The sequence below is a fragment of the Seriola lalandi genome, unplaced genomic scaffold, assembly GCF_002814215.2.
Source record: "Seriola lalandi dorsalis isolate HSWRI2012SDOR001 ecotype SW California unplaced genomic scaffold, Sedor1 jcf7180002054866, whole genome shotgun sequence".
NCBI lineage: Eukaryota > Metazoa > Chordata > Actinopteri > Carangiformes > Carangidae > Seriola > Seriola lalandi.
Genome location: NW_019525419.1, coordinates 917,352 through 940,923, shown reverse-complemented (window position 1 = coordinate 940,923; position 23,572 = coordinate 917,352). Strand labels below are relative to the sequence as shown.

General features: G+C 37.9%; 1 protein-coding gene across 1 annotated transcript; it reads right to left on the bottom strand.

Annotated features, from left to right (window-relative positions):
* Window positions 1–21: 21 nt before the first annotated feature.
* On the bottom strand, window positions 22–23,236 carry ocln1 (occludin1). Its single transcript, XM_087179799.1, has 14 exons — window positions 23,058–23,236; window positions 20,394–21,583; window positions 18,671–18,870; window positions 18,346–18,517; window positions 18,067–18,117; window positions 17,639–17,744; window positions 15,004–15,560; window positions 13,441–13,644; window positions 13,200–13,361; window positions 8,823–8,977; window positions 1,471–1,731; window positions 992–1,163; window positions 685–726; window positions 22–464 (listed from the first exon to the last, which is right to left on the bottom strand). Exons 2-14 carry the CDS (start codon window positions 21,531–21,533, stop codon window positions 363–365), a joined length of 3,324 nt encoding a protein of 1,107 aa, XP_087035925.1. The 5' UTR covers window positions 21,534–21,583; window positions 23,058–23,236; the 3' UTR covers window positions 22–362.
* Window positions 23,237–23,572: the final 336 nt, after the last annotated feature.

Below are 23,572 nucleotides of genomic sequence, written 5' to 3'. Positions count from 1 at the left end.
ACAAAAAAGTGAAAAAGAATGAAGAGTTTTAATTGTTACTTTATTTACATTTTGTCTTGTCTTCATCTGCATTCATGCTATTATCTCCATATAAAAACTGACATTCAGTAGTAATATTCAAGAATCAAACATTAAATCTGACATGGGAAGTAACAAAGGAAAATCTTACACAAGGTGCAACAACAGTGCCAGTTGTTGAACTGTTTAAATTACAGCCACACAGAGCAAAGCTGGCTTTATTCGAGAGCTGAGGTTCAGTGATTGTGAGACCAGTACAAGGGCCATGTTACTATGGGCCGAACTGTTACAACTCAAACAGCAAAGGAAGAAAATGTAGGAAAAATCCTTGTCACTGAGACACACTAACAAAGACCTTGGTCAAAGATTTTTACCAAACGTTTGATGTGGAAAAGCTTTTGCCGAAGGTCTTTGCTCTGCTTCTTCTTTGCTTGATATTCTGGCGTCTGGAAGAAAGAGAAATTTAAGAAAGCAGATATTAAACTATCTAACATTATCAGCAGTAGTTTGAGAAACATGCTTTTTCACTTCAGATTTATCTTGCTGGCATGAGAGTGGTATCAATCCTCTCAGCTAAATCATAGCAAGAAAGCAAATAAGCCTGCTCCTTCAAACTATTCTGTTAATTTCATATTATGTTATCAGCACAGATCTGAGTGCACTCACCCTTTTAAGGTTTTTCAGTCGGTTGTACTCCTCTGCCACTCCCTGAGAATGGAAAATACAAATCCTATCACTTCATTGTGCTGATGTTATGTTATAAACAACAGAATGTTGCACAAATATACATAATCTGGATCATCTTTAATCCTAATGAAATAAAACACAAACAATAGATGAATAAATACATGACTGATACATAAAATCGAGGGAAATCTGGCTTGGTTCATCTTCACTAGTCAATGTTTCAGCGTTTGGGTAAGGTATGACTGTATTTTTCCACTGTGCGCTCCTCCCTCCTGTTGTTCTCTACCTGGTGCTTCATGGAGCCCTCGTGCAACATGTCCAGTTCTCGGCTCAGCTTGTGCATCTGGTCACTGATGTCATCCATGTCGGCACAGAGGCTCTTATAGCGGGCCAGATCAGCGTCAAACTCCTTCTTGTACTTCTGGCGCTGCTCGTCTGAAGTTATCTCTGGGTACAGCCTGGGGTGGGATATTAATGTGAAGAGAATTTTGCATGTTGCTACCTAAAACTACAAAAATGTATATAATAAAAATGATATTCAATTATTTAACAGAGGAAAAGCCACTGAATGAGCAACAGACAATACAAATATGGAATATAAGTCTTCTAGTTGGAATACTGTAACTAAACTCAAATATCGTTATAAGCCCAATTTTTAGCATTAAACAGTTTAGGGAAACCTGACTTCACTTGTATTTTGTGCCCGTATATCTGTCTTTATGTTTTTTTATTCTCTATATAACTGGCAGCAGAATTGTGGCTCACCTGTAAAGATAATCTGTTTGGTTACGGTCCAGCTCATTGCCAGTGTCTCCGGTGGTGTAACCAGTTTCATACTGGGACTCCACCATCTCGTGAGCAGCAGGTTGGGGCTGTCGGTCATTCCTCTGCTCCCTCTCCACATGATAAGGAGGAGGCTTCCGGATGCTGTCGGTCTCATCTGAAGAGCTGCTGCAGTAAACTGTCACCCTGCTGTTCTGGTACAGAGGCTCAGCACCATGGTGGTTACTGTTGTCAGCAGGGAAACTGTGGAAAATACACAGTGTTTGTCACTGTTTGATGGACGTCTGCAGCCACATATACGTATATTGGCTACATTAATTCATCAATACTATGATGTTTCTTTTGACATTTTTGTACCTTACTCTAGTATGACATTTTCGTGCCTTACTATACTATGACATTTTTATGACATTTTATGTCTTACTATACTATGACGTTTTTTCAAGTTATTATGCCTTGCTATATTATGAAGTTTTTATGACTTTTTATGCCTTACTATACCATGATGTTTTTTGACATTTTTATGCCTTACTATACGATGAAGTTTTTATGACACTTTACACCTTGCTATACTGTGACGTTTTTTCACCGTTTTTATGCCTTACTTTACTGTGATGTTTTTCACGTTTTATGCCTAACTATACTATGACGTTTTTTGGCATTAATGCCTTACTGTACTATGACGTTTTTTGACGTTAATGCCTTACTGTACTATGTCGTTTTTTGACGTTAATGCCTTACTGTGCTTTGACGTTTTTTCACGTTTTTATGCCTTACTATACTGTAACGTTTTTTCACGTTTTCATGCCTTACTATACTGTGACATTTTTTAACGTTTTTATGCCTTACTATACTATGACGTTTTTTCACGTTTTATGCCTTACTGTACTGTGACGTTTTTTCACGTTTTTATGCCTTACTATACTATGACGTTTTTTCACGTTTTATGCCTTACTATACTATGACGTTTTTTCACGTTTTATGCCTTACTATACTGTGACGTTTTTTCACGTTTTTATGCCTTACTATACTGTGACGTTTTTTGACGTTTTATGCCTTACTATACTGTGACGTTTTTTCACGTTTTTATGCCTTACTATACTATGACGTTTTTTCACGTTTTATGCCTTATTGTACTGTGACGTTTTTTCACGTTTTTATGCCTCACTATACTATGACGTTTTTTCACGTTAATGCCTTACTATACTATGATGTTTTTTCACGTTTTTATGCCTTACTATACTATGACGTTTTTTGACGTTAATGCCTTACTATACTATGACGTTTTTTCACGTTTTTATGCCTTACTATACTATGACGTTTTTTCACGTTTTATGCCTTACTGTACCATGATGTTTTTTCACGTTTTTATGCCTTACTATACTATGACGTTTTTTATCGTTTTTATGCCTTACTATACTATGACGTTTTTTCACGTTTTATGCCTTACTATGCTTTGACGTTTTTTCACGTTTTTATGCCTTATTATACTGTGACGTTTTTTCACGTTTTTATGCCTCACTATACTATGACATTTTTTGACGTTAATGCCTTACTATACTATGACTTTTTTTCACGTTTTATGCCTTAATGTTCTGTGATGTTTTTTCACGTTTTATGCCTTACTATACTATGACGTTTTTTTACGTTTTCATGCCTTACTATACTATGACGTTTTTTGATGTTTTCATGCCTTACTATACTGTGACGTTTTTTCACGTTTTTATGCCTTACTATACTGTGACGTTATTTAACGTTTTTATGCCTTACTTTACTGTGACGTTTTTTCAAATTTTATGCCGTACTATACTGTGATGTTTTTTAATGTTTTTATGCCTTACTTTACTGTTACGTTTTTTGAAATTATTATGCCCTACTATACTATGATGTGTTTTGATGTTAAAACCTTATTAAACTATGACTTTTACTCACGTTTTATGCCTTAATGTACTATGTCGTTTTTTGACGTTAATGCCTTACTGTGCTTTGACGTTTTTTCACGTTTTTATGCCTTACTATACTGTGACGTTTTTTGACGTTTTCATGCTTTACTATACTGTGACGTTTTTTAACGTTTTTATGCCTTACTATACTATGGCGTTTTTCACGTTTTTATGCCTTACTATACTATGATGTTTTTTCAAATTTTTAGGCCTTACTATATATACTGTGACGTTTTTGGACGTTTTCAAGCCTGACGTTACGATGACTTTTTTGATGTTTTCATGCCGTACTATACTATGATGTTTTTTCAAATTATTATGCCCAACTATACTATGATGTTTTTTTTTGATGTTTTAATGCCTTACTGTACTATGAACTTTTTTCACATTTTTATTACTTACTATACTGTGACGTTTTTTCACGTTTTTATGCCTCACTATACTATGACTTTTTCTCACGTTAATGCCTTACTATACTATGACTTTTTTTCACGTTTTATGCCTTACTATACTATGACGTTTTTTCACGTTTTATGCCTTACTATACTGTGACGTTTTTTCACGTTTTTATGCCTTACTATACTATGACGTTTTTTCACGTTTTTATGCCTTACTATACTATGACGTTTTTTGATGTTTTATGCCTTACTGTGCTTTGATGTTTTTTCACGTTTTTATGCCTTACTATACTGTAACGTTTTTTCACGTTTTTATGCCTTACTATACTGTGACGTTTTTTAACGTTTTTATGCCTTACTTGACTGTGACGTTTTTTCAAATTTTATGCCTTATTATATTATGACGTTTTTACAAATTATTATGCCCTACTATACTATGATGTGTTTTGATGTTAATGCCTTATTAAACTATGACTTTTTTTCACGTTTTATGCCTTAATGTACTATGACGTTTTTTCACGTTTTTATGCCTTACTATACTATGACGTTTTTTCGCGTTTTCATGCCTTATTATACTATGACGTTTTTTGATGTTTTCATGCCTTACTATACTGTGACGTTTTTGGACGTTTTCAAGCCTTACTGTACTATGAACTTTTTTCACATTTTTATTACTTACTATACTGTAACGTTTTTTCACGTTTTCATGCCTTACTATACTGTGACGTTTTTACACATTTTTATGCCTTACTTTACTGTGACGTTTTTTCACGTTTTTATGCCTTACTATACTGTGACGTTTTTACACATTTTTATGCCTTACTATACTATTACGTTTTTTGATGTTAATGCCTTACTGTACTATGACGTTTTTTCACGTTTTTATGCCCTACTATACTATGATGTTTTTTCACGTTTTTATGCCTTACTTTACTGTGACGTTTTTTCAAATTTTATGCCTTACTATATCATAACGTTTTTTGACGTTTTATGCCTTACTATACCATGATGTTTTTTCAAATTATTATGCCTTACTATACTATGATGTGTTTTGACGTTAATGCCTTATTAAACTATGACTTTTTTTCACGTTTTATGCCTTAATGTACTATGACGTTTTTTCACGTTTTTATGCCTTACTATACTATGACGTTTTTTCACGTTTTCATGCCTTACTATACTATGACGTTTTTTCAAATTTTTAGGCCTTACTATATATACTGTGACGTTTTTGGACGTTTTCAAGCCTTACTGTACTATGAACTTTTTTCACATTTTTATTACTTACTATACTGTAACGTTTTTTCACGTTTTCATGCCTTACTATACTGTGACGTTTTTACACATTTTTTATGCCTTACTTTACTGTGACGTTTTTTCACGTTTTTATGCCTTACTATACTGTGACGTTTTTACACATTTTTATGCCTTACTGTACTATGACGTTTTTTCACGTTTTATGCCTTACTATACTGTGACGTTTTTTCACGTTTTTATGCCTTACTTTACTATGACGTTTTTACACGTTTTATGCCTTACTATGACGTTTTTTCACGTTTTATGCCTTATTATACTGTGACGTTTTTTCACGTTTTTATACCTCACTATACCATGACGTTTTTTGACGTTAGTGCCTTACTATACTATGACGTTTTTTCACGTTTTTATGCCTTACTATACTATGACGTTTTTTCACGTTTTTATGCCTTACTATACTATGACGTTTTTTGATGTTTTATGCCTTACTTTGCTTTGATGTTTTTTCACGTTTTTATGCCTTACTATACTGTAACTTTTTTTTACGTTTTTATGCCTTACTATACTGTGACGTTTTTTAAAGTTTTTATGCCTTACTTTACTGTGACGTTTTTTCAAATTTTATGCCTTATTATATTATGACGTTTTTTGACGTTTTATGCCTTACTATACTATGATGTTTTTTCAAATTATTATGCCCTACTATACTATGATGTGTTTTGACGTTAATGCCTTATTAAACTATGACTTTTTTTCACGTTTTATGCCTTAATATACTATGATATATTTTTTGCCTTACTCTACTATGACGTTTTTGACTTTTTTTTTGCCTTACTATACTGTGACGTTTTTACACATTTTTATGCCTTACTATACTATTACGTTTTTTGATGTTAATGCCTTACTGTATTATGACGTTTTTTCATGTTTTTATGCCTTACTATACTATGATGTTTTTTCAAATTATTATGCCATACTATACTATGACGTTTTCGGACGTTTTCATGCCTTACTTTATATAGTATGATGTTTATTCACGTTTTCATGCCTTACTATACTGTGTCGTTTTTTCACGTTTTTATGTCTTACTGTACTATTACTTTTTTTTTTCAAATTTTTAGGCCTTAGTATATATACTGTGACATTTTTGGACGTTTTCAAGTCTTAGTGTACTATGACGTTTTTTGACATTTTTATGCCTTACTATACACAGTATGACGTTTATTCACGTTTTCATGCCTTACTATACCATGACGTTTTTTCACATTTTTATGCCTTACTGTAATATGACTTTTTTCAAATTTTTATGCCTTACTATACTATGATGTTTTAATGACATTTTACACCTTGCTATACTGTGACGTTTTTTGACATTTTTATGCCTTACTATACTGTGACGTTTTTTCACGTTTTTATACCTTACTATACTATGACGTTTTTTCGCGTTTTTATGACTTACTATTCTGTGACGTTTTTAGACATTTTATGCCTTACTATACTATGACGTTTTTTCACGTTTTTATGCCTTACTGTATTATGACTTTTTTCAAATTTTTAGGCCTTACTATATATACTGTGATGTGTTTTCACGTTTTTATGCGTTACTGTACTATGACGTTTTTAGACATTTTATGCCTAACTTCGTGATGTTTTTTGACATTTTCATGCCCTACTATAGTATGACGTTTTTGGACGTTTTCATGCCTTACTATGTTATGATGTTTTTTGACGTTTTTATACCTTACTATACTATGACGTTTTTTCGCGTTTTCATGACTTACTATTCTGTGACGTTTTTACACATTTTTATGCCTTACTATACTATGATGTTTTTTCAAATTATTATGCCATACTATACTATGACGTTTTCGGACGTTTTCATGCCTTACTGTATATAGTATGATGTTTATTCACGTTTTCATGCCTTACTATACTGTGTCGTTTTTTCACGTTTTTATGCCTTACTGTACTATTACTTTTTTTTTTCAAATTTTTAGGCCTTAGTATATATACTGTGACATTTTTGGACGTTTTCAAGTCTTAGTGTACTATGACGTTTATTCACGTTTTCATGCCTTACTATACCATGACGTTTTTTCAAATTTTTATGCCTTACTGTAATATGACTTTTTTCAAATTTTTATGCCTTACTATACTATGATGTTTTAATGACATTTTACACCTTGCTATACTATGACTTTTTAAAAAATGTTATGCCTTATTATGACGTTTTTGGACGTTTTCATGCCTTACTATACTATGATGTTTTTTCAAATTATTATGCCATATTATACTATGATGTTTTTTGAGGTTTTTATGTCTTACTATATATAGTATGACATTTTTTCACGTTTTCATGCCTTACTATACCATGACGTTTTTTTACGTTTTTATGCCTTACTATACTATGATGTTTTAATGATATTTTACACCTTGCTATACTGTGACGTTTTTTGACATTTTTATGCCTCACTATACTATGATGATTATTGACGTTTTTATGCCTTACTATACTATGACATTTTTTCAAATTATTATGCCCTACTATAGTATGACATTTTACGCCTTACTATACTATGACCTTTTTTGACGTCTTTATGCCTTACTATACTATGACCTTTTTTGACGTCTTTATGCCTTACTATACTGTGACGTTTTTTCAAATTTTTATGCCCTACTATAGTATGACATTTTTTAGACATTTTATGCTTTATTATATACTGTGTCGTTTTTTGACGTTTTCATGCCTTACTATACTATGACGTTTTTCACGTTTTCATGCTTTACTATAGTATGAAGTTTTTTGATGTTTTTGTGCCTTATTGTACTATGATGTTTTTTGACATTTTTACGCCTTACTATACTATGATGTTGTAATGACATTTTACACTGTGCTATACTGTGAAGTTTTTTCAAATTTTTTTTTCATGCCTTACTATAGTATGATGTTTTTTTGACATTTTATGCCTTACTATACTATGATGTTTTTTGACATTTTTATGCCTTACTATACTATGATGTTGTAATGACATTTTACACTGTGCTATACTGTGACGTTTTTTCAAATTTTCATGCCCTACTATAGTATGACATTTTTTTGACATTTTATGCCTTACTTTATACTGTGTTGTTTTTGGACGTTTTTAATGAAATATTATGCCTTTCTATAGTATGATGTTTTCATGACATTTTATGCCTTATTATATCATGACATTTTGATGACATTTCATGACTTTTTGCCTTACTATAATATGACTTATTTTATGCCTTACTATACTATGACTTTTTCATGCCTTAATAATAATTTCTAATTAATTTTAAACATACATTTCTATCTTTTATATATTTACATATATAATATTAACATATACTGTCAGGCTGTGGGATTGATATACATTCATGTATATGTCTATAATGCAAACAGATATATTAATGTGTCAATCTTTTTTCCAATTTCTAACAAGTTTCATCTGTAATCTTTAGGCGATACTTTAAATACATTTTACTTCATATGTACATATATTTCACATATGGACATTCAACACATGTACATATATTACATTTGCATATGGGTATTCTTGAATCTAAATTCAGATCTTATATGTTAATAAACTGTTTGGATCTCTTTGTTTTGGAGGGTTTGTGGGGTTGTTGCGTCACTACCAGTGTTGAGCCCAAACCTATGCCCTTGGCACAGATCATTCAGTTGTGTTCATCAGCTGTGACCATTACTCACCTTTTGCTTTTATAATTTCCCTCGCTGTGGATGCTGACTGTTCCGTTGCCGTAGGAGACCACACTGTTCTCCGCCCTGAGGTCAGGTGCTGCTCTCTCTGATAAAACAACAGTTGGCGCCTGCTGTGTGCTGCGCACCTCTCCGACATGGTTCACCTGAGACAATGTCAAGAAATTGGAATCAGAATCCTGTAATTTATTGTTGAGGTTGGTGGTTTCTGGATGAGGAATTCTGTTTTTCAAAATTGAATTTTTAAATGAGAGAGCAGGTCATTTGATTCTGTTTATATGGAGTTACACAAGACAGAAAATCCACAATAATAGAAAATACAAATGAAGTGATCTGTAAGTCAGTATTCTCAAACATAATGCCACATTTAACATCACAAGTAAATACTGAGGAGGAGTCAAACACATTATTTATGCTTGAAAGAAAGAACCTTTTCTGGGCAGCAAACTGGAGAGCAAAATGTGCTGAAAACACTCTGATGAGAGAGGCTGCCAGACATGTATGAATGTAGTCACACAGATACAAGGACAGACACACACATACACAAACACACACACACATACACAGTAGCCTTGGCCACAGTGTGACACACTGCAGTAAAATGAAAAGCAGCTCTAACATCTATCATCCTCCAGGTTTCCAAGATGATCAGTGTCTCACCTCAAATACTTTCTTTCAACGACCATCAGAGCCAATCAGTTGGAAGGAAACACACAAAAGCAATTTTCTGAACTGTGTCCAACATGAAATGCATGTTACCAGTGCAAGAGTGTGTGTCTGTATCATCGTGAGCACACTGAGAAAGAATGATACAGGAGTGAAATCAGTGGAACAAACATTTCTGCTGTTCCATCTTTCTAACCCGTCAGGTAAACAGCAGTGTGCTTATCAAACACAGAATTGAACACCTTAGGTACAACACTACTACACAATTAATGTTACAGCCCTAAACAGTGACAGGAAGTGGGAAAAATGAATATTACATTACAAAAAGAGATGCATAGCCAAAAAAAACACCCTTAAAAGATACAGAGTAACTGCATTATGCCTCATGTAATTTACTGCCATACTGTATAATGCATCATTAATGACTTCTAGTCTTCGACCTATTTCCGGATGCGAGTGTAGTCACAAAGGATGAGGATCTACTGAGCTGATGCTGAGTGTCTGGAAAAAGCAGCATGTGAAACAGATCTCATGAATGTGCAGTCAGAGAGAGCTGAGAGGGAATCTGATCCGCTGCAGTAGAAAAATGCTGTGACGGGTGCAGCTTTGATTTCATGGTTTCATGTCTTAACAGTTTTATGGCTGCAGCTAATGACTGTTTTGACCATGGACTAATCCAGTCAATATTTAAAGGAAACATAGAATTGCGTATATATGAGATACAAATATATCACAAATGTGTATCTCAATGTGCTGGATCCCAAAGTGATGTTAAAATTGTCCAGAAAAGCCAAAGGTATTCAATTTACAGTGATATGAAAAGGAGTTTATTATGAACTCCTACCATTAATATTTTTTCCTGCGATCCCCGGTTTGACTCAATTCAGCCTTTTTTTATGTTCTGCAACATAAAATGAATCCATATTCCCTCTAAATATTTCTCTGTGTCTTTCCATACCGTCTCTTGAGATATGTATTCTCTTTGGAGGAGCTACACATATGCCACCTCATCACTTCATGTTTGTAGTCTTAGTTCTGTTATCCTGTTTGACTTCGGGGGAGTTCCTCATGTTGATAAATATGAATTGAGACATGCTATTCAATGCAGGCAACATAGAATTTTCAAAAAAATAATGCAGTGTTTGGTTTGAATCCAATTATCCTACATTCTTCTCTCCATTAACACAGTTTCCACTTGTGTTAAATGAAAACGTGGCACAAAACACAGGGAAATTAATTCTTTGCCAGGAGTCTAATCTGCAGCCGCGTGTAGAAGCCCCTTCGCAGACTGAATCATTTAGCGCCACCATGATTCACACAGCAACACAGAGGCAACTCAACCCTTTTTATACATTATACATGCCACATACATTATATATGCCTCCCTGCAAGGCAAGCATCTTCACTGCAATACGGGAGTGCTCCAGAATAGGGCCTGCATCTTGATGAAGCGACACACACACTTGCGGTGACAGGCAGTATGTAGGCCAAGGCCTCGCTGGATAAACTGACTGAATATGTTTCTTCCCTTACCATAATGAGTCATGGTGGACATGATACATTCATAGTACACTGCTACTCTAGTAGATTAATCACCACTAAGTACCACATGAGGCCACCGCTGGGAAGTACAAACAGCACAGCTTTCACAGGGCCCTACAACCAGGAGTACCTGCTAAATGCTGGGCCACTGATGCTCTGGGACAGTGGTTCCAAAACTGGGGGTCCAATTTAAAGTGATAGTTTATTTCCAGCAAAGTTGGATACTTTGTACACCTATATCCATTGACAGAATAACAGTTTGTCAACATTAACATATGTAGTTTAATCATACAACCAAAGATGTTATTTTCCTGTAGAGAAAAGTCATTATTCACAGGCTGCTCAACAGAAAAATATAAACATGGGTAATCTGAAGCATCTCAACATGGAGCAGTTTGTTTTTAAGACGGATTTTCTTTCACTTTGACCCACTCCCACCGTTTTCTGAGGCTGTAATCTGTTGCTATAGTTGTGTTACTTTCCCATTTTCCCCAAATAATTTTTCAGTCCTAAATGATAGTTAATGTAATATACTCTCACAAATGTGTATAAATCGCTATGGCAAATACATATCCGTGATTTACTGTGTGCTGTATGCAACAGTATCTTATCTAAGACAAATCATGACCACATTCTTGGATTACAACATGACCACAGTGGTAAAAAAAAAAAAGTAAAGGTCCCCCAGCAATATTGAGACCCTAATCTGGATACTCTGTATGTATGTAGGTATAACTACTACACCACCCTTCATCAAGGATGAAATTGAAAAATTGCCTGATAAATTCAAATATAGAGACGACTGCGAATGTGCTGCACTGCGTTTAGGTGTATTATGCACTTTACTGATGTTTTTGGATAATTATATTGAGAAAAGTGCCAAAAAAGGGTCTGAGAGTCTGCAGCTGTGCTAACAGCTGTCTTTGTGAGGCTACACTTATAGGCACAGTGGTGCTTTGAGCTGAATGCTAATGTGAGCGTGCTAACATGATCACAGTGATAATGTTAACCTGCTGATATTGAGCAGGTATAATTTTTGCCAAGTACAGCTGAATCTGATGAGAGTCTGTTAATGACTCTCTACAGTGTGTTACAAACCTGCGTGGATCTGTTTGACATGTTTGACATAGGTTGTTATTTATACTTATTATTATTACTTATACTGATTATTATATTAGTCCTATTTATTATTTTATGTGTATGTTTTATTTCATGTTCTTATTTTCATTTTATCTATCTGGTTGTATTTGGTTCGTAAAGCAGTTTGTAACTTTGTTAAGAAGTGCAACATAAATAAAGTTTATTATTATTATCATTGTTATTATTATTATTATTATTATTATTATTATTATCATATGGATCTCTGTTCAGATCTCTGATTTTGTAAGCAAATGCTCGACTGAAAAACTGACAACTAAATGATTTTTCAGTGGCTTTCTTAAATTGAATCTCCTACATGAATTTCTATGCTGGTTTCATCGAACAGTGCTTATTTCTTTTATTAGCAACTGTTTCTTCTTTGGTTAAGAGCCAGTGAGTCATTTCCAGCAGACTTGACCATCCTTTATAAACATATATGATTATGACTGTGTACAGGAAATGTGTGTGTGATAACATCTGTTGAAACAAGCTGAAACTTCAGACGTAACCATGAGGTGAATCACTTTGAAAGAGTCTTCTGACCTTTTTCCTGCAATGCTGCTCACATGGTCTCTGTGCAACTGTTATCACTGGTGAGGTTAATGATCAGTTAGAGTGAAACCTGGGTGTGCCGAAGATAAACAGTAACGTTCTCTGTGTCAACAACAGCATGTAATGTGAGCTGGTGAAACGGGCACCAGCATGACATGAGAATCGTACCGTGGTGTTTATATCGGCCCTGAGACGTCATACTTGCTGGAAAGCAGAAAAAACCAAACATGAGATTGTAAGCAGTGATGCCGCTCTGGCTTTTGTTTCGTTATCTGCCTGGAAATAACGCAGAAATAACTCCTTCCAAGTCTTTTACCGATGTGTCAGTAGTGTAAACTTTGGGTCAACTGATTTCCTAGTAAAATGCTCATTAATTCATCCCAAATGATTCATTACACAACCATTCCCATCCATCCTCTGTAAGAAACACCACATGAGGAAGTAAATAATGAAGAGACAGTCACAAACCCAGTCCTGCACGTCTTGCCCCTCTGATGGCCTGACCAGCTGCTCATCCCAGTAGATGTTAGCTTTGCCGTGGCGCCAAATCTTGCTGCGGGTCTTGTAGGCGTAGTAAGCAGACAGGGACAGAGCCAGCACCACCATCAGACCCAACACTAACGCTACCGCCTGAGGAAAGAAAGTAAATTATAGATCAGAATGGAGGAGAACACATAAGATTAGAATAAAATAGGATAATCCAACTAACCTCCTCAGGGTCCATGTAGCAGTAGTGGTGCAGGTATTGATTGTACATGGGGAACCCCCCCGGAAAACCAGCCCCCACGCTGCCGCTGAGGCTGGGGCTACCCTGGATGTTCTGACACATCATCAGCATGGGGTTGTACAGCATGCTCTGTGAGCTCTGAGACATTGGGTTCACCCCAATCACAAAGATAATGTCGATGATGCCCTAAAAAGAGAGGAAGGTTCAATCACACTATTGATTTGATTTGAGAATTTTCACACAACATTACTGTAACACATCAAGTGTAGCAGATACAATTCATGACCCCACCTCACCAGTCAGTTTTAACCTTTGTCTGCCTTTCTTACCAAGTTAAGTGTGATGTCTGAACTTTAAAGGTCTCATGAATAGTGCCATTACGTCTCTGTGATGTACAGAAGTACAGTAGCCGAGTGATGGGTCAAGCAATGTGATACAGTTAAGAGTTGACAGGATTGGCCGAAAGTTGGGTTTGAGATCAAGTCATTTTGAGTTTTCTGACTGAACCTGAAGTTCATTAACCCATTTCATCGGATCTTTAAAGCAGATATATATATATATATATATGTGAAAGGGTTCACTTGTAGTAATGAACTCACACAGAATTATCATCTGAGTCTGCAGATCTCCTCAGCTCCACAGTGTTTTATCTTTCAGCTCTTTGTTTTGGTTTTACAACCCACAACTTTACAGCTGAGTCATTTTCAGCTGCAGCAGGCAGCTGTTTTCAGTGAGAAGCTCTGGAAATCAACTATACGCTTCCTGCCCAGCACCAGAGAAACAGTCATTCAGCGACTAGCTAATGAACATAGCGGCGCATTAAGCAGCTCATGAGTCAAAAGGATCCTCTGAGGGTTGGTGGAAACCAAACACTAAATGGAGAGTGAATATTGGACATACATTCATCAGAAGACCAGGAACACCATTCCACATGAATATTAATGTTGCTCGGTATGAGCTGAAAGTGTAAATAGGCAACTGTTTGCGAACAAGTTTGCTATGTCAGTGTTGTGTTCACAGCTTGTTTCTGCTGCTCACCCGTGGACAAAAAAGTATTTCTTGTAGGTTTAAAGCTCTTAACACTTTATGAAATGACTTCCTCACTGGAACAGCTTGATCTTATAATCGACTGCAGACTCTATGCAGCTTTAAGTCCACGTCAGTTTTGGTTTGCTGGTCTGTATACTTGATTCAGAACAGCTTTTTGAGTCTTATTTACCAGAGTCACAGTTTTCTATTATAATCATACAAAGCAAAACAATCATGCACAGTGAAATTCATTATAGAGGGGGCAGAGATTGGACTCAATAGACCAGAATGCAATGGTGTTTTGAGTAAAGAATAAGACTCTAGAAACTAGAAACACTGGAAACATCTTACCTTCCTCTCATTACTAAGTATTACACGAGCATTATTTCCATCTACATGAACAACCTGTGTGCTGTTGAAAGTCTGGTAAGTGGCGGAAATTGTTATTTTACCGATGATAGTGTAAGACCATCTGAATGGAGACTTTCACATGTATGCTGTATGAGGCAGACTCACCTGAAGCACAGCTAAGATGATATTACTGATGAACACAGTCAGGTAAAACCTGCATCCCCTCATCATCCGGGAACGTGAGAAACTCCCCACCAGGAAGCCCAGTGAAACCAAAAAGTTGATGGCTGCCATGGAGATCATAGCCGACTTGGCAGACTGTGGCGTCATGTAGGAGCTGCCATAGCCGTAGCTGCCTCCATAATATCCTGACCCCGTCCCTGCGACACTCCCTGTGGCCCCAACACCGTAACCACCGTACCCAAATCCGTTCATGTCCCACACCAAGGTTGAAGCCACGCAAGCGAAGATGAGGAAACACATGAGCACAGTGGTTCCCTGGAAAACCTTGACAAAACCAGGAGGAGAGAACCAGCGGTAGAAGTGTTGAGGCTTCTCCTCCACGTAGTAGGAGTCTGGAGGGACATTGTAGGTGTAGGGCACATACTGGCTCTGAGGGGAATGGACGCTCCTCGGCGGATAGAAGCTTTGGGAGGTGGTGCTGTAAGGCGGGCTGTACACAGGGGGGCTATCATACATGGTGGACGTTACTGCAGTTTCACCTGGAAGAGGAAGAAATTATATATTATAGTAATTCATGGTAAAAGCAATATCCTTGTTACATGCTGTAATATCACCACATCACTTAATATTGGCATTTACAAAGTGCCAAATGTGTGTTCTCAAAATTCGGATGTGACAAAGACTTTTGATACAAGTTTTGGGTTAAACCCCTTGAGATGAATCATCTCGTTTTTGAGGGGGTCCTAACAAACAATACAAATATACATGAAAACACAAGAAAACAGAAAAACAACCAACAATTCAACAAACACAGAAAGGTTAAGACAATAAATACACAAACATCAAAAGAGGTGGAAAAAAAGAAAAAGAAAAATTTTGTCAGTTTGATGTAAGTCAGTTTTAGTTGTGAGCGTCTCTGCCCTTCGTTCACCTCAGCCCGTCTCTGAACCCTCTGTCCAGTATCGCTGACCCACACTTCATCACTCCAGAGGAACTCAACCCAACAGGCTTCAATAATTCAGACAGACAGCAGATAAGAGGCGAGCTGGGGCAGCCATGCGTGGTGTTTACTGCAGGGGAGAACCAGAGAAGCCCCCCCCCCCCCCCCCCCCCCCCCCCCCCCCGCTGCATCTACAGTGTGTTTCCTGTGTGCACATGCTGAGTGTCAGGGAGAGCACTGGGAAGCTACAAATGAAGCCCAGTCAGGCGTGGAAGAGCTGTTTGTACCTTTGATCAACTACATACCTTAATTTAACTTATCAATTTTTTTTTTATGTATGCTCACTCTCTCGGTTAGTTCATATTTTTTCTATATGTGAAAACAAACTAAGAATAAACTTTAAAATTTAGCTGCTGCCCTCTTTCCACCCAAAGTGTAAGATCTGACCATTTTATTTGAAAATGGCCATAAACGTGTAAGTCCTTTCTTCTTGCTTTTAAACTCCATTATTGTTGCTTGAAAGTCTCTAAACAGTCAACAGGTCAGACAAGTGAACACATATGAAAGCAAACACTCCAAAATCAATCCATAAGAACATATAAAACAACTTACTCAGACACTATAGAAAACGTCTACTCCAGCTCAGCCGCCTCACTCGAGTCTCCTCTTTAACAGTCCTCGCTTTACACGTCATAGACGGTCGTAAACTTCGTCATTTTCTATGTTGGATACCTTCTCCTGAAAAAAAAAAAACCGTAAATGAAACGCGTGGAGCCGCCTGACTCACCGTGGACCCTGCGGAGTGGCCGAGTGTCTCAGCGGGGACACAGTTCACCTGCTGCTCACCTGCTGCTCCACACGCTCTGATAGACGCTTTATAGGCTGCAGGCGACAGCCAGGTTCAAATTCAAGAGCAAAGTCTACATAATAAATATACATCAGATGGGGAGGTGCAGTCCACCTACACACAATGCCACAGACTGGAACTATTTATCATTAATTTATAATAGGATATGTAAATGATGATCTATAGTTTCATGGTATAGTCAACACCATCAACCCTCAAAATGTTCAACAGCAATGACAATAAAAATACTAATATTTGTATATAAGCAGCTGCATACACACATAAATTCAATCAGAACTGAAACAATCAGCTGATTAATTGATTGGTGGATCATCAGAAAATTACTATGTAAAATAAATTCATCAATCATTCAAGTTATTTTTCAAGCAAAATCTGATTAAAAACTGATTAACTTGAAGATGTCACCTGATGAACATTTTATAGACCTTAACTGAGAAAATCATTTGCAGATGAAAATGATCTTAAATTGCAATCCTGATGCACAGACAGATTATAGTAAGGAAAATAACAATACAAAATAGGCATAAGTTAAACCAAACCTGTCAATGTAGGACCAAAAAGAATTTATCAAAAGAAAGAAAGGAAGCACAAGATGGCAGTGAAAATAATAAACAGTGTACACTGAATGTAAATAAAAAGCAACTTTATTGTACAAATTTTCACAACTCAAGTTTTTGTAAAAAAAAAAAAAAGGGAAAAAATACAATCATTTGCAGAGTTAACATTTTAAAGTGTACACTGAATCAACAAAGGCAACAGCTGATTTGTTCTGACAGCTCTGATGTTTCTGTGTGGTCTTCATGTCTGACTATTCGCCACAGTCTCCAGGTCAAACGTTCGGATTCTGTTTTTGATGTGGCTTAATTTGGCCTTCAAGTAGTCGCAGCGTTCCTTTTTCTCCAGGAAGCCAGGCGCCTGTAAATCACAGACAGATTAGCGGCTTCAAACTCTGTTACATAAATCTGTCTTTTCTAATTCTCTGTCTCTTTCTCTCTGCTCACTGTTGTCTGGCCTGATTCATTCTGTAATGATGCTGCGTTAAATGAGAATTTCCAGAGTTGCCCACATTTCATGATGGAAACAGTATTATTTGAATCAGTGGACAGATTTATTGAAATAAAAAATTACCTAGGTGTTTACACAAAAGTAGCAAATCTAATACATCTGAGTGAACCATCATGAAGCAGAAAGGAAGAGCGGACTAAGCCCTCACTTTTTAACAAACTCAATCACTTACACTCTTTTTCTGCTGATACGTCTTCAAAATGCTTTGAATCCTGTGATGATCCTGAAGGAAAAACACACAGAATGATCCAAGTGGTTTGGACAGATTGTGACATAAAACATACACCAGTCTGCAGCATAATTGCATCTTGTAGAAACAAAAATATATAATCAGAGATCATGTATCTAGACAATCTGGAGACAAGTCCTTTTGATGTGGAATTATTTCCTGGAAGCAGAGCACATAAGTTGTTCATTAAGTTAAATAAAGTTTCCTATATACCCATCTCACCACCTGGCTTTTTCCATCTCTGACGAGTCGTGCCATCATGGCGTCCAGCTCCCTGAACTTATTGAGGGTGGTGCTGATGTCTCGGTGAAGGTCTTTGTATTCCTGATACTGGTCGTTGAAAACAGCTTTGTACTTTTCCCGTTCTTCCACACATCCGATCTCTGGATACTTCCTGCAGAGAGAAGTGACACGACAAACTGATTCTTCTGTTTGTAACTTTATGGAGTTGTCGGACAGTCAAGTATGATCATGTGCAGCGTTTACACTGTGACTAATGTAGACAGAGAAATCTTCCTCAACATGCGTCGTTTAAATGTTCACTCACTTGATGTAGTCCGGGACGATGTGAGCTTTGGGAAGGTATTCAGATGCCGTGTCTCTCTTCAGACTGACTGGGTTCTCAGGGACCAGTGCATGTGGCCTGATGTAATCTTTACTCCGAGATTTGTCCATCTCATCCATGAAGGATATGCGTTTGTTTTTGCGGGGGGCGAGTGGGATGGACTGGTGGAACTCCTCCTGAGGCTAAAGGTCAAAGAGAAAGAGTTTTATTCAGAAAATATGAACCAATATGTGTGTGGGTCAGTGTCATCATTACAAGAAGCTAATTTTTGGTTAAACTAAGCGTCAGAGAAATTAAAAAAAGAAAAAAACTGCCTCATTCTTTTGCTTTGACAAGCTAAACCTCTGAAGCTGCATTCCCTCGGCCGGGAGGTGGAATTATTATGTTCACTCGTGGCCTCTCACCCTTTCTTATTTGACATCAAATATATTAGCTGACCGTGCTGTTTCTCACCCATAGGTGGTGGCTGTGATGCCTGATAATATGGACTCTATTTGCAGACAGTAACAAGCTGTAGAGGGGAACAATCACAAAAACCCCTGGAAAATAACAACAATACTCCGTCAGTTTTATGTGCTGAGTTCAGTAAGCAAAAACATGCATAATTCTTTTGTTACACTGGTAGACACAGCTTTCTTCCTGCAGCTTGCACAACAAGAAAGAGCCTGTCTAAGCTAATGCTTTAACATAGTGTATTGGATGTGTACAGGATTTCTTATTTGGCATGATGTGCTAATTAAATTGGATCTGATGCCAGTGGCTACTGCCATATGGTTCACACTGTTAGCTATTTGTTCTGAGCTATGCTAGTGGTTCAAGGCATATCAGTGTTAAAGGCAAACATCTCCCTGCAGATACCGGAGATAACAGAGATACCAGCATTTACATGTGCGACTTTGTTCCTCATAATTCAGTATCTGTACAGCACTGTGACACCTTTTAATGCTACGCCTGTTTGATGGTATTAGCCATGGTTCCTTTGACAAATGTTTTTAGAATTATTATAACAGCCACATTGAGAAAGCATCACACACGGAAGCAGAACAAGGAAGTGTGTTTCACCTTTAACTTAGCTATCTGAGTCACATTTATACAGAGAGGACTACATGGTCAATAAAGTCACGAAAAACACCAAGGCTGCAGCTTTGGGATGAAACCTGGCATCTGTGGCATCAACCAGCAGAAAAGGCTGACATATCAATACTGACAGCCAGAGTGCTCACTGCAGATTGTCTTGACTGACTTTAAATTTCATTGGATTTGGTCTGCCACTGTTGTTTTAGGGCTGTCGCTGGCACATTTGCAATCAATAATAGTATCCCTTACTGTTGCCTACAATAAATGAGGCGTTTGATGTGACATAAATACTTAAAAATAGCTCCCGATAGATGACAAACACGGGGCAGAGTGATGTCCAAACGTCAGTCAGACAGCCTCCTGTCTCACATCTAAAGGCAAGCAACAAAGGCCGCACAAGAAAAGGAATAAAGCATGGGCCGAATATTTACAGAAGCCGCGGGAAAAACCTGTCACAGTGAACTTTATGTTTTTTTACAGGCCTTCTAAAGCCAATTGAACCACACTTCTTTAATACCGTATTCAAGAGGAGCACTTCCCATATCAGCATTATTTCCCTCCCACTTTGAATTTAGAAGTGATGAGTTTGTCTTTCATCTAAAATTTCCACAGTGTTAATGAACTGTACCTTGTTCTCAAAGTACTCCCTCTCCCTCCGTGCGGCCTCATGCCTCCACATCTTCAGACATACCAGGAAGCTTCCGAGATACATCGTCATGTTGATGAAGATGAAAGCTGTTCCCGCCATCTGGCCTCCATCGACGCGACACAGGTTGGCCAAGATGGGGTTAATGCCTATTGTCGTGTAGCACAGCCCCCCACGGTTCAAGTCATTCAGGTATACGATCCCCGCTGCCATGAAGAGCAGGAACAGCGCCACGTTAATGAAGGCCTCCGTCAGGGGCCACCAGGGGGAGTCGAGGAGGATGGTGCGATAATACATAGTCATTCCTATCACCAGGAGACAGAAGGTAATGATCCAGGAGACTCCAGCCACGGCCAGAATGAAGGGAGTCATGGGGCCCCTGTAGCTGTATCCTGACACACCAAGCCCATTGTTGTACGCACCGTTATAGAGTCCGTAGCTGTTGGACCACTCACTGTCTTTCTGGACGTAGGCAATGACACAGGCAAGGACCATGCCCCCAAACAGGAGCTCAAGTCCAGCAAGCAGTCTGAGCAGGCCTGGCCAGGATTTCAAATAAGAGTACTTCTGATTATAGACCTCCAGCTTCTCAGCGTAGTACTCTGCAGGGTGGATGCTGGAGAGTAGAGATTCTTCTCCTGGGCCTCGACGAAACAACTCATCAGTGGGGCTGTCCCTTAACAAAGGCTTATGGGAGCTCTGTGTGGAGTTGCTCATCGAGTCTCCCAAGCTCTTGCGCTCGATCAGGGGACTTACAGGAGGGCTCACCCTGGTCCCATTGGGAAGGATCTGGATCCTAGTGGTGCTGGGTTCAGAGTCATTAAAGCTGTCACTCTCCCTTGTCCATTTATGGATGATGCTCCCCCATGATTGAGGGATGAGGGATTTCAGTCTGTCTTTCATGCTCCCTTTTTTGTCAGCATCCTCCCTTTCTGCGTACGGTGGAGTGCTGCATGTGCGGCCTGTGGAGTTTTCATCATCATCCGTGATATTATCTGGTGTGGGTGTGTGAGTAACCCACACAGGCACTGGTGGATCACTAATGGAGTTCCTCTTGCTGGAGGAGGACCCGACCACACTGTCAGGCTCTTGTCTCTTGAATTTCCTGCTCCAGCTTTTCATGCTGCGCGCCGATTTTAGTAATTCATTGAGAAAGAAGCAATCACAGAATCCTTATGAGACATGGAGTGGGAGAAAGAAAGATCATTTATTTGTTTTGAACAGGAAGCATGCACGGATATACTGTCTGAAATCTATAATTCACACACCTGAACATCAGACACTTTTATGTCATTCTTTATAAGAAATCTATCTTTCTCATATGATTCAAATCACATAACTGTATATGTCAGCTATATGAACTTTAACTTCTAATTTTCTGTAATAAACTGAGACATGAATGATTTTGCTTTCTTCTCTAAGATCAGAATAAGATGAAATCATTTAAACAATCTCCTTTCTGACAGTGTAAACCTAAAGGGCCACGTCACAAATGCAGGTTGCACACTTGTACTGTCCATTTTCGAGTGATTTTTTCTGTCATTCAAGGTGGATTTTCTGTCATTTATGAATGGTATCAAAATAGTTAGCTAACACTTTTAGCTGGCATTAAGTGTTTTTGTTTTTGGCCCCTTGGGAGCAGCAGAAACAAGATGCCACAAACAACAATGACACAAGTAGATAAGGCAAACTAGTTAGCAAACAGTTGCCTATTTACAATCCAGCAGATACAGAGCAACATTTAATTAGAAGTGTGTGTGTGTTTGTGTCCGCCTTATCAGTGGAAGTCCAATATTCACTCGCTTTTTTATCTTTCTTTCAGTTTCCAATCAGGGGTCTGACTCTTTTAACTGATAAATTCAGCAGATTGGGAAAGACACTGAAACGCTGCAAAGAGCTGAGGGAAACTGTGGAGCTGGGAAATTATTATCTTTGGGGTTGTTACTACGAGAAATCCCTTTGACATTCTTGTAGATATTGGATCCATTGTTGAAATAACAATATTGTCATTAATTTTTTCTTTTACAATCTTACACTATTATTACACAGCAACGCAGTTTAAGTGCAGGCTGATTTAGTCACTCACTAATATAAAGTGAATGACAAAAAATAATCGATACTTGGAATTCATTACGACGGATTATCCAACTCAAACAAGTTTGAAGAGTCGGCCGAAAGGTTTTCATATTGAATGGAAATAAAGGGAAAATGATTGTTGCCCTGATGGTAGAAAAAAGTAAAGGTTTCTAAAACACACCTGCACTGTTTGTAACACTGCAATGTAACGCCTGGTGTGTGTGATTTGTGGCTCACGGACCAAAACAATGCGAAACCACTGCAGTGATCCTTTAAACACGCTGTTCACAGTGTGTGGAGCAGCATCAGTAATATGTCAGGCTCTCTGCCACAGAAAAACACCTCACAGTAGGACCACTGCATGACTACAGTACAACTCAGACTCAGACTAATAACAGAGGAGTTTAAGCTGAGCCGTGACTCACAGGAAGCTGCTGCTCAAGCTCGTAATACACAGCAACAGTCATGACACTGTCACGGCAAATCAAAGTGGAAACACATTAATAACAAACAGAATATTTGTTTTGAGGACAGTAAGAAAAACCCTCAAAACTCAACAGCTTTCCTTACCTGTTTGATCTCGGCTTTTCCAGGTGGATGTCAGTTTCTCACAGGACTTTCAGTGATTGTTTTTAAGACAACAGGAACTGACACCTACTGTAAAATGGCCGCTGTGTCCACCAGGCCCACTCAGCTCACCCTCCTCAGTCTCTCAGGTGACTCACTCCTGGTGCTGGGCGCTCACTTGCAAACATGCAGGGCGATTGGCCAGTGTGTGTGTGGAGAGGGGGGAGTTAGAGCTTAAACATTAAACCTGAACCGCCCCTGTGCTGCCGCTGACTGGCACTACTAGGTTAATCTGTGGGGGCGAGACAGAGAGAGAGAGGTGAAACTGTTGACATTCATAAAACGGAGGGGAGGAGGTGTTGCGCTAACCTGAAATGATGCACAACAGGTGCTTTAAAAGGGCCTGGGCGGCCATTTGGGATTCAAATTATTGGAACTTTATTGATAAGAAATGGGTAAAAGGTGCATAAGCCACTCATTAATACTGCTTCAGAGACTCTTGTGTACATTTAATCAGT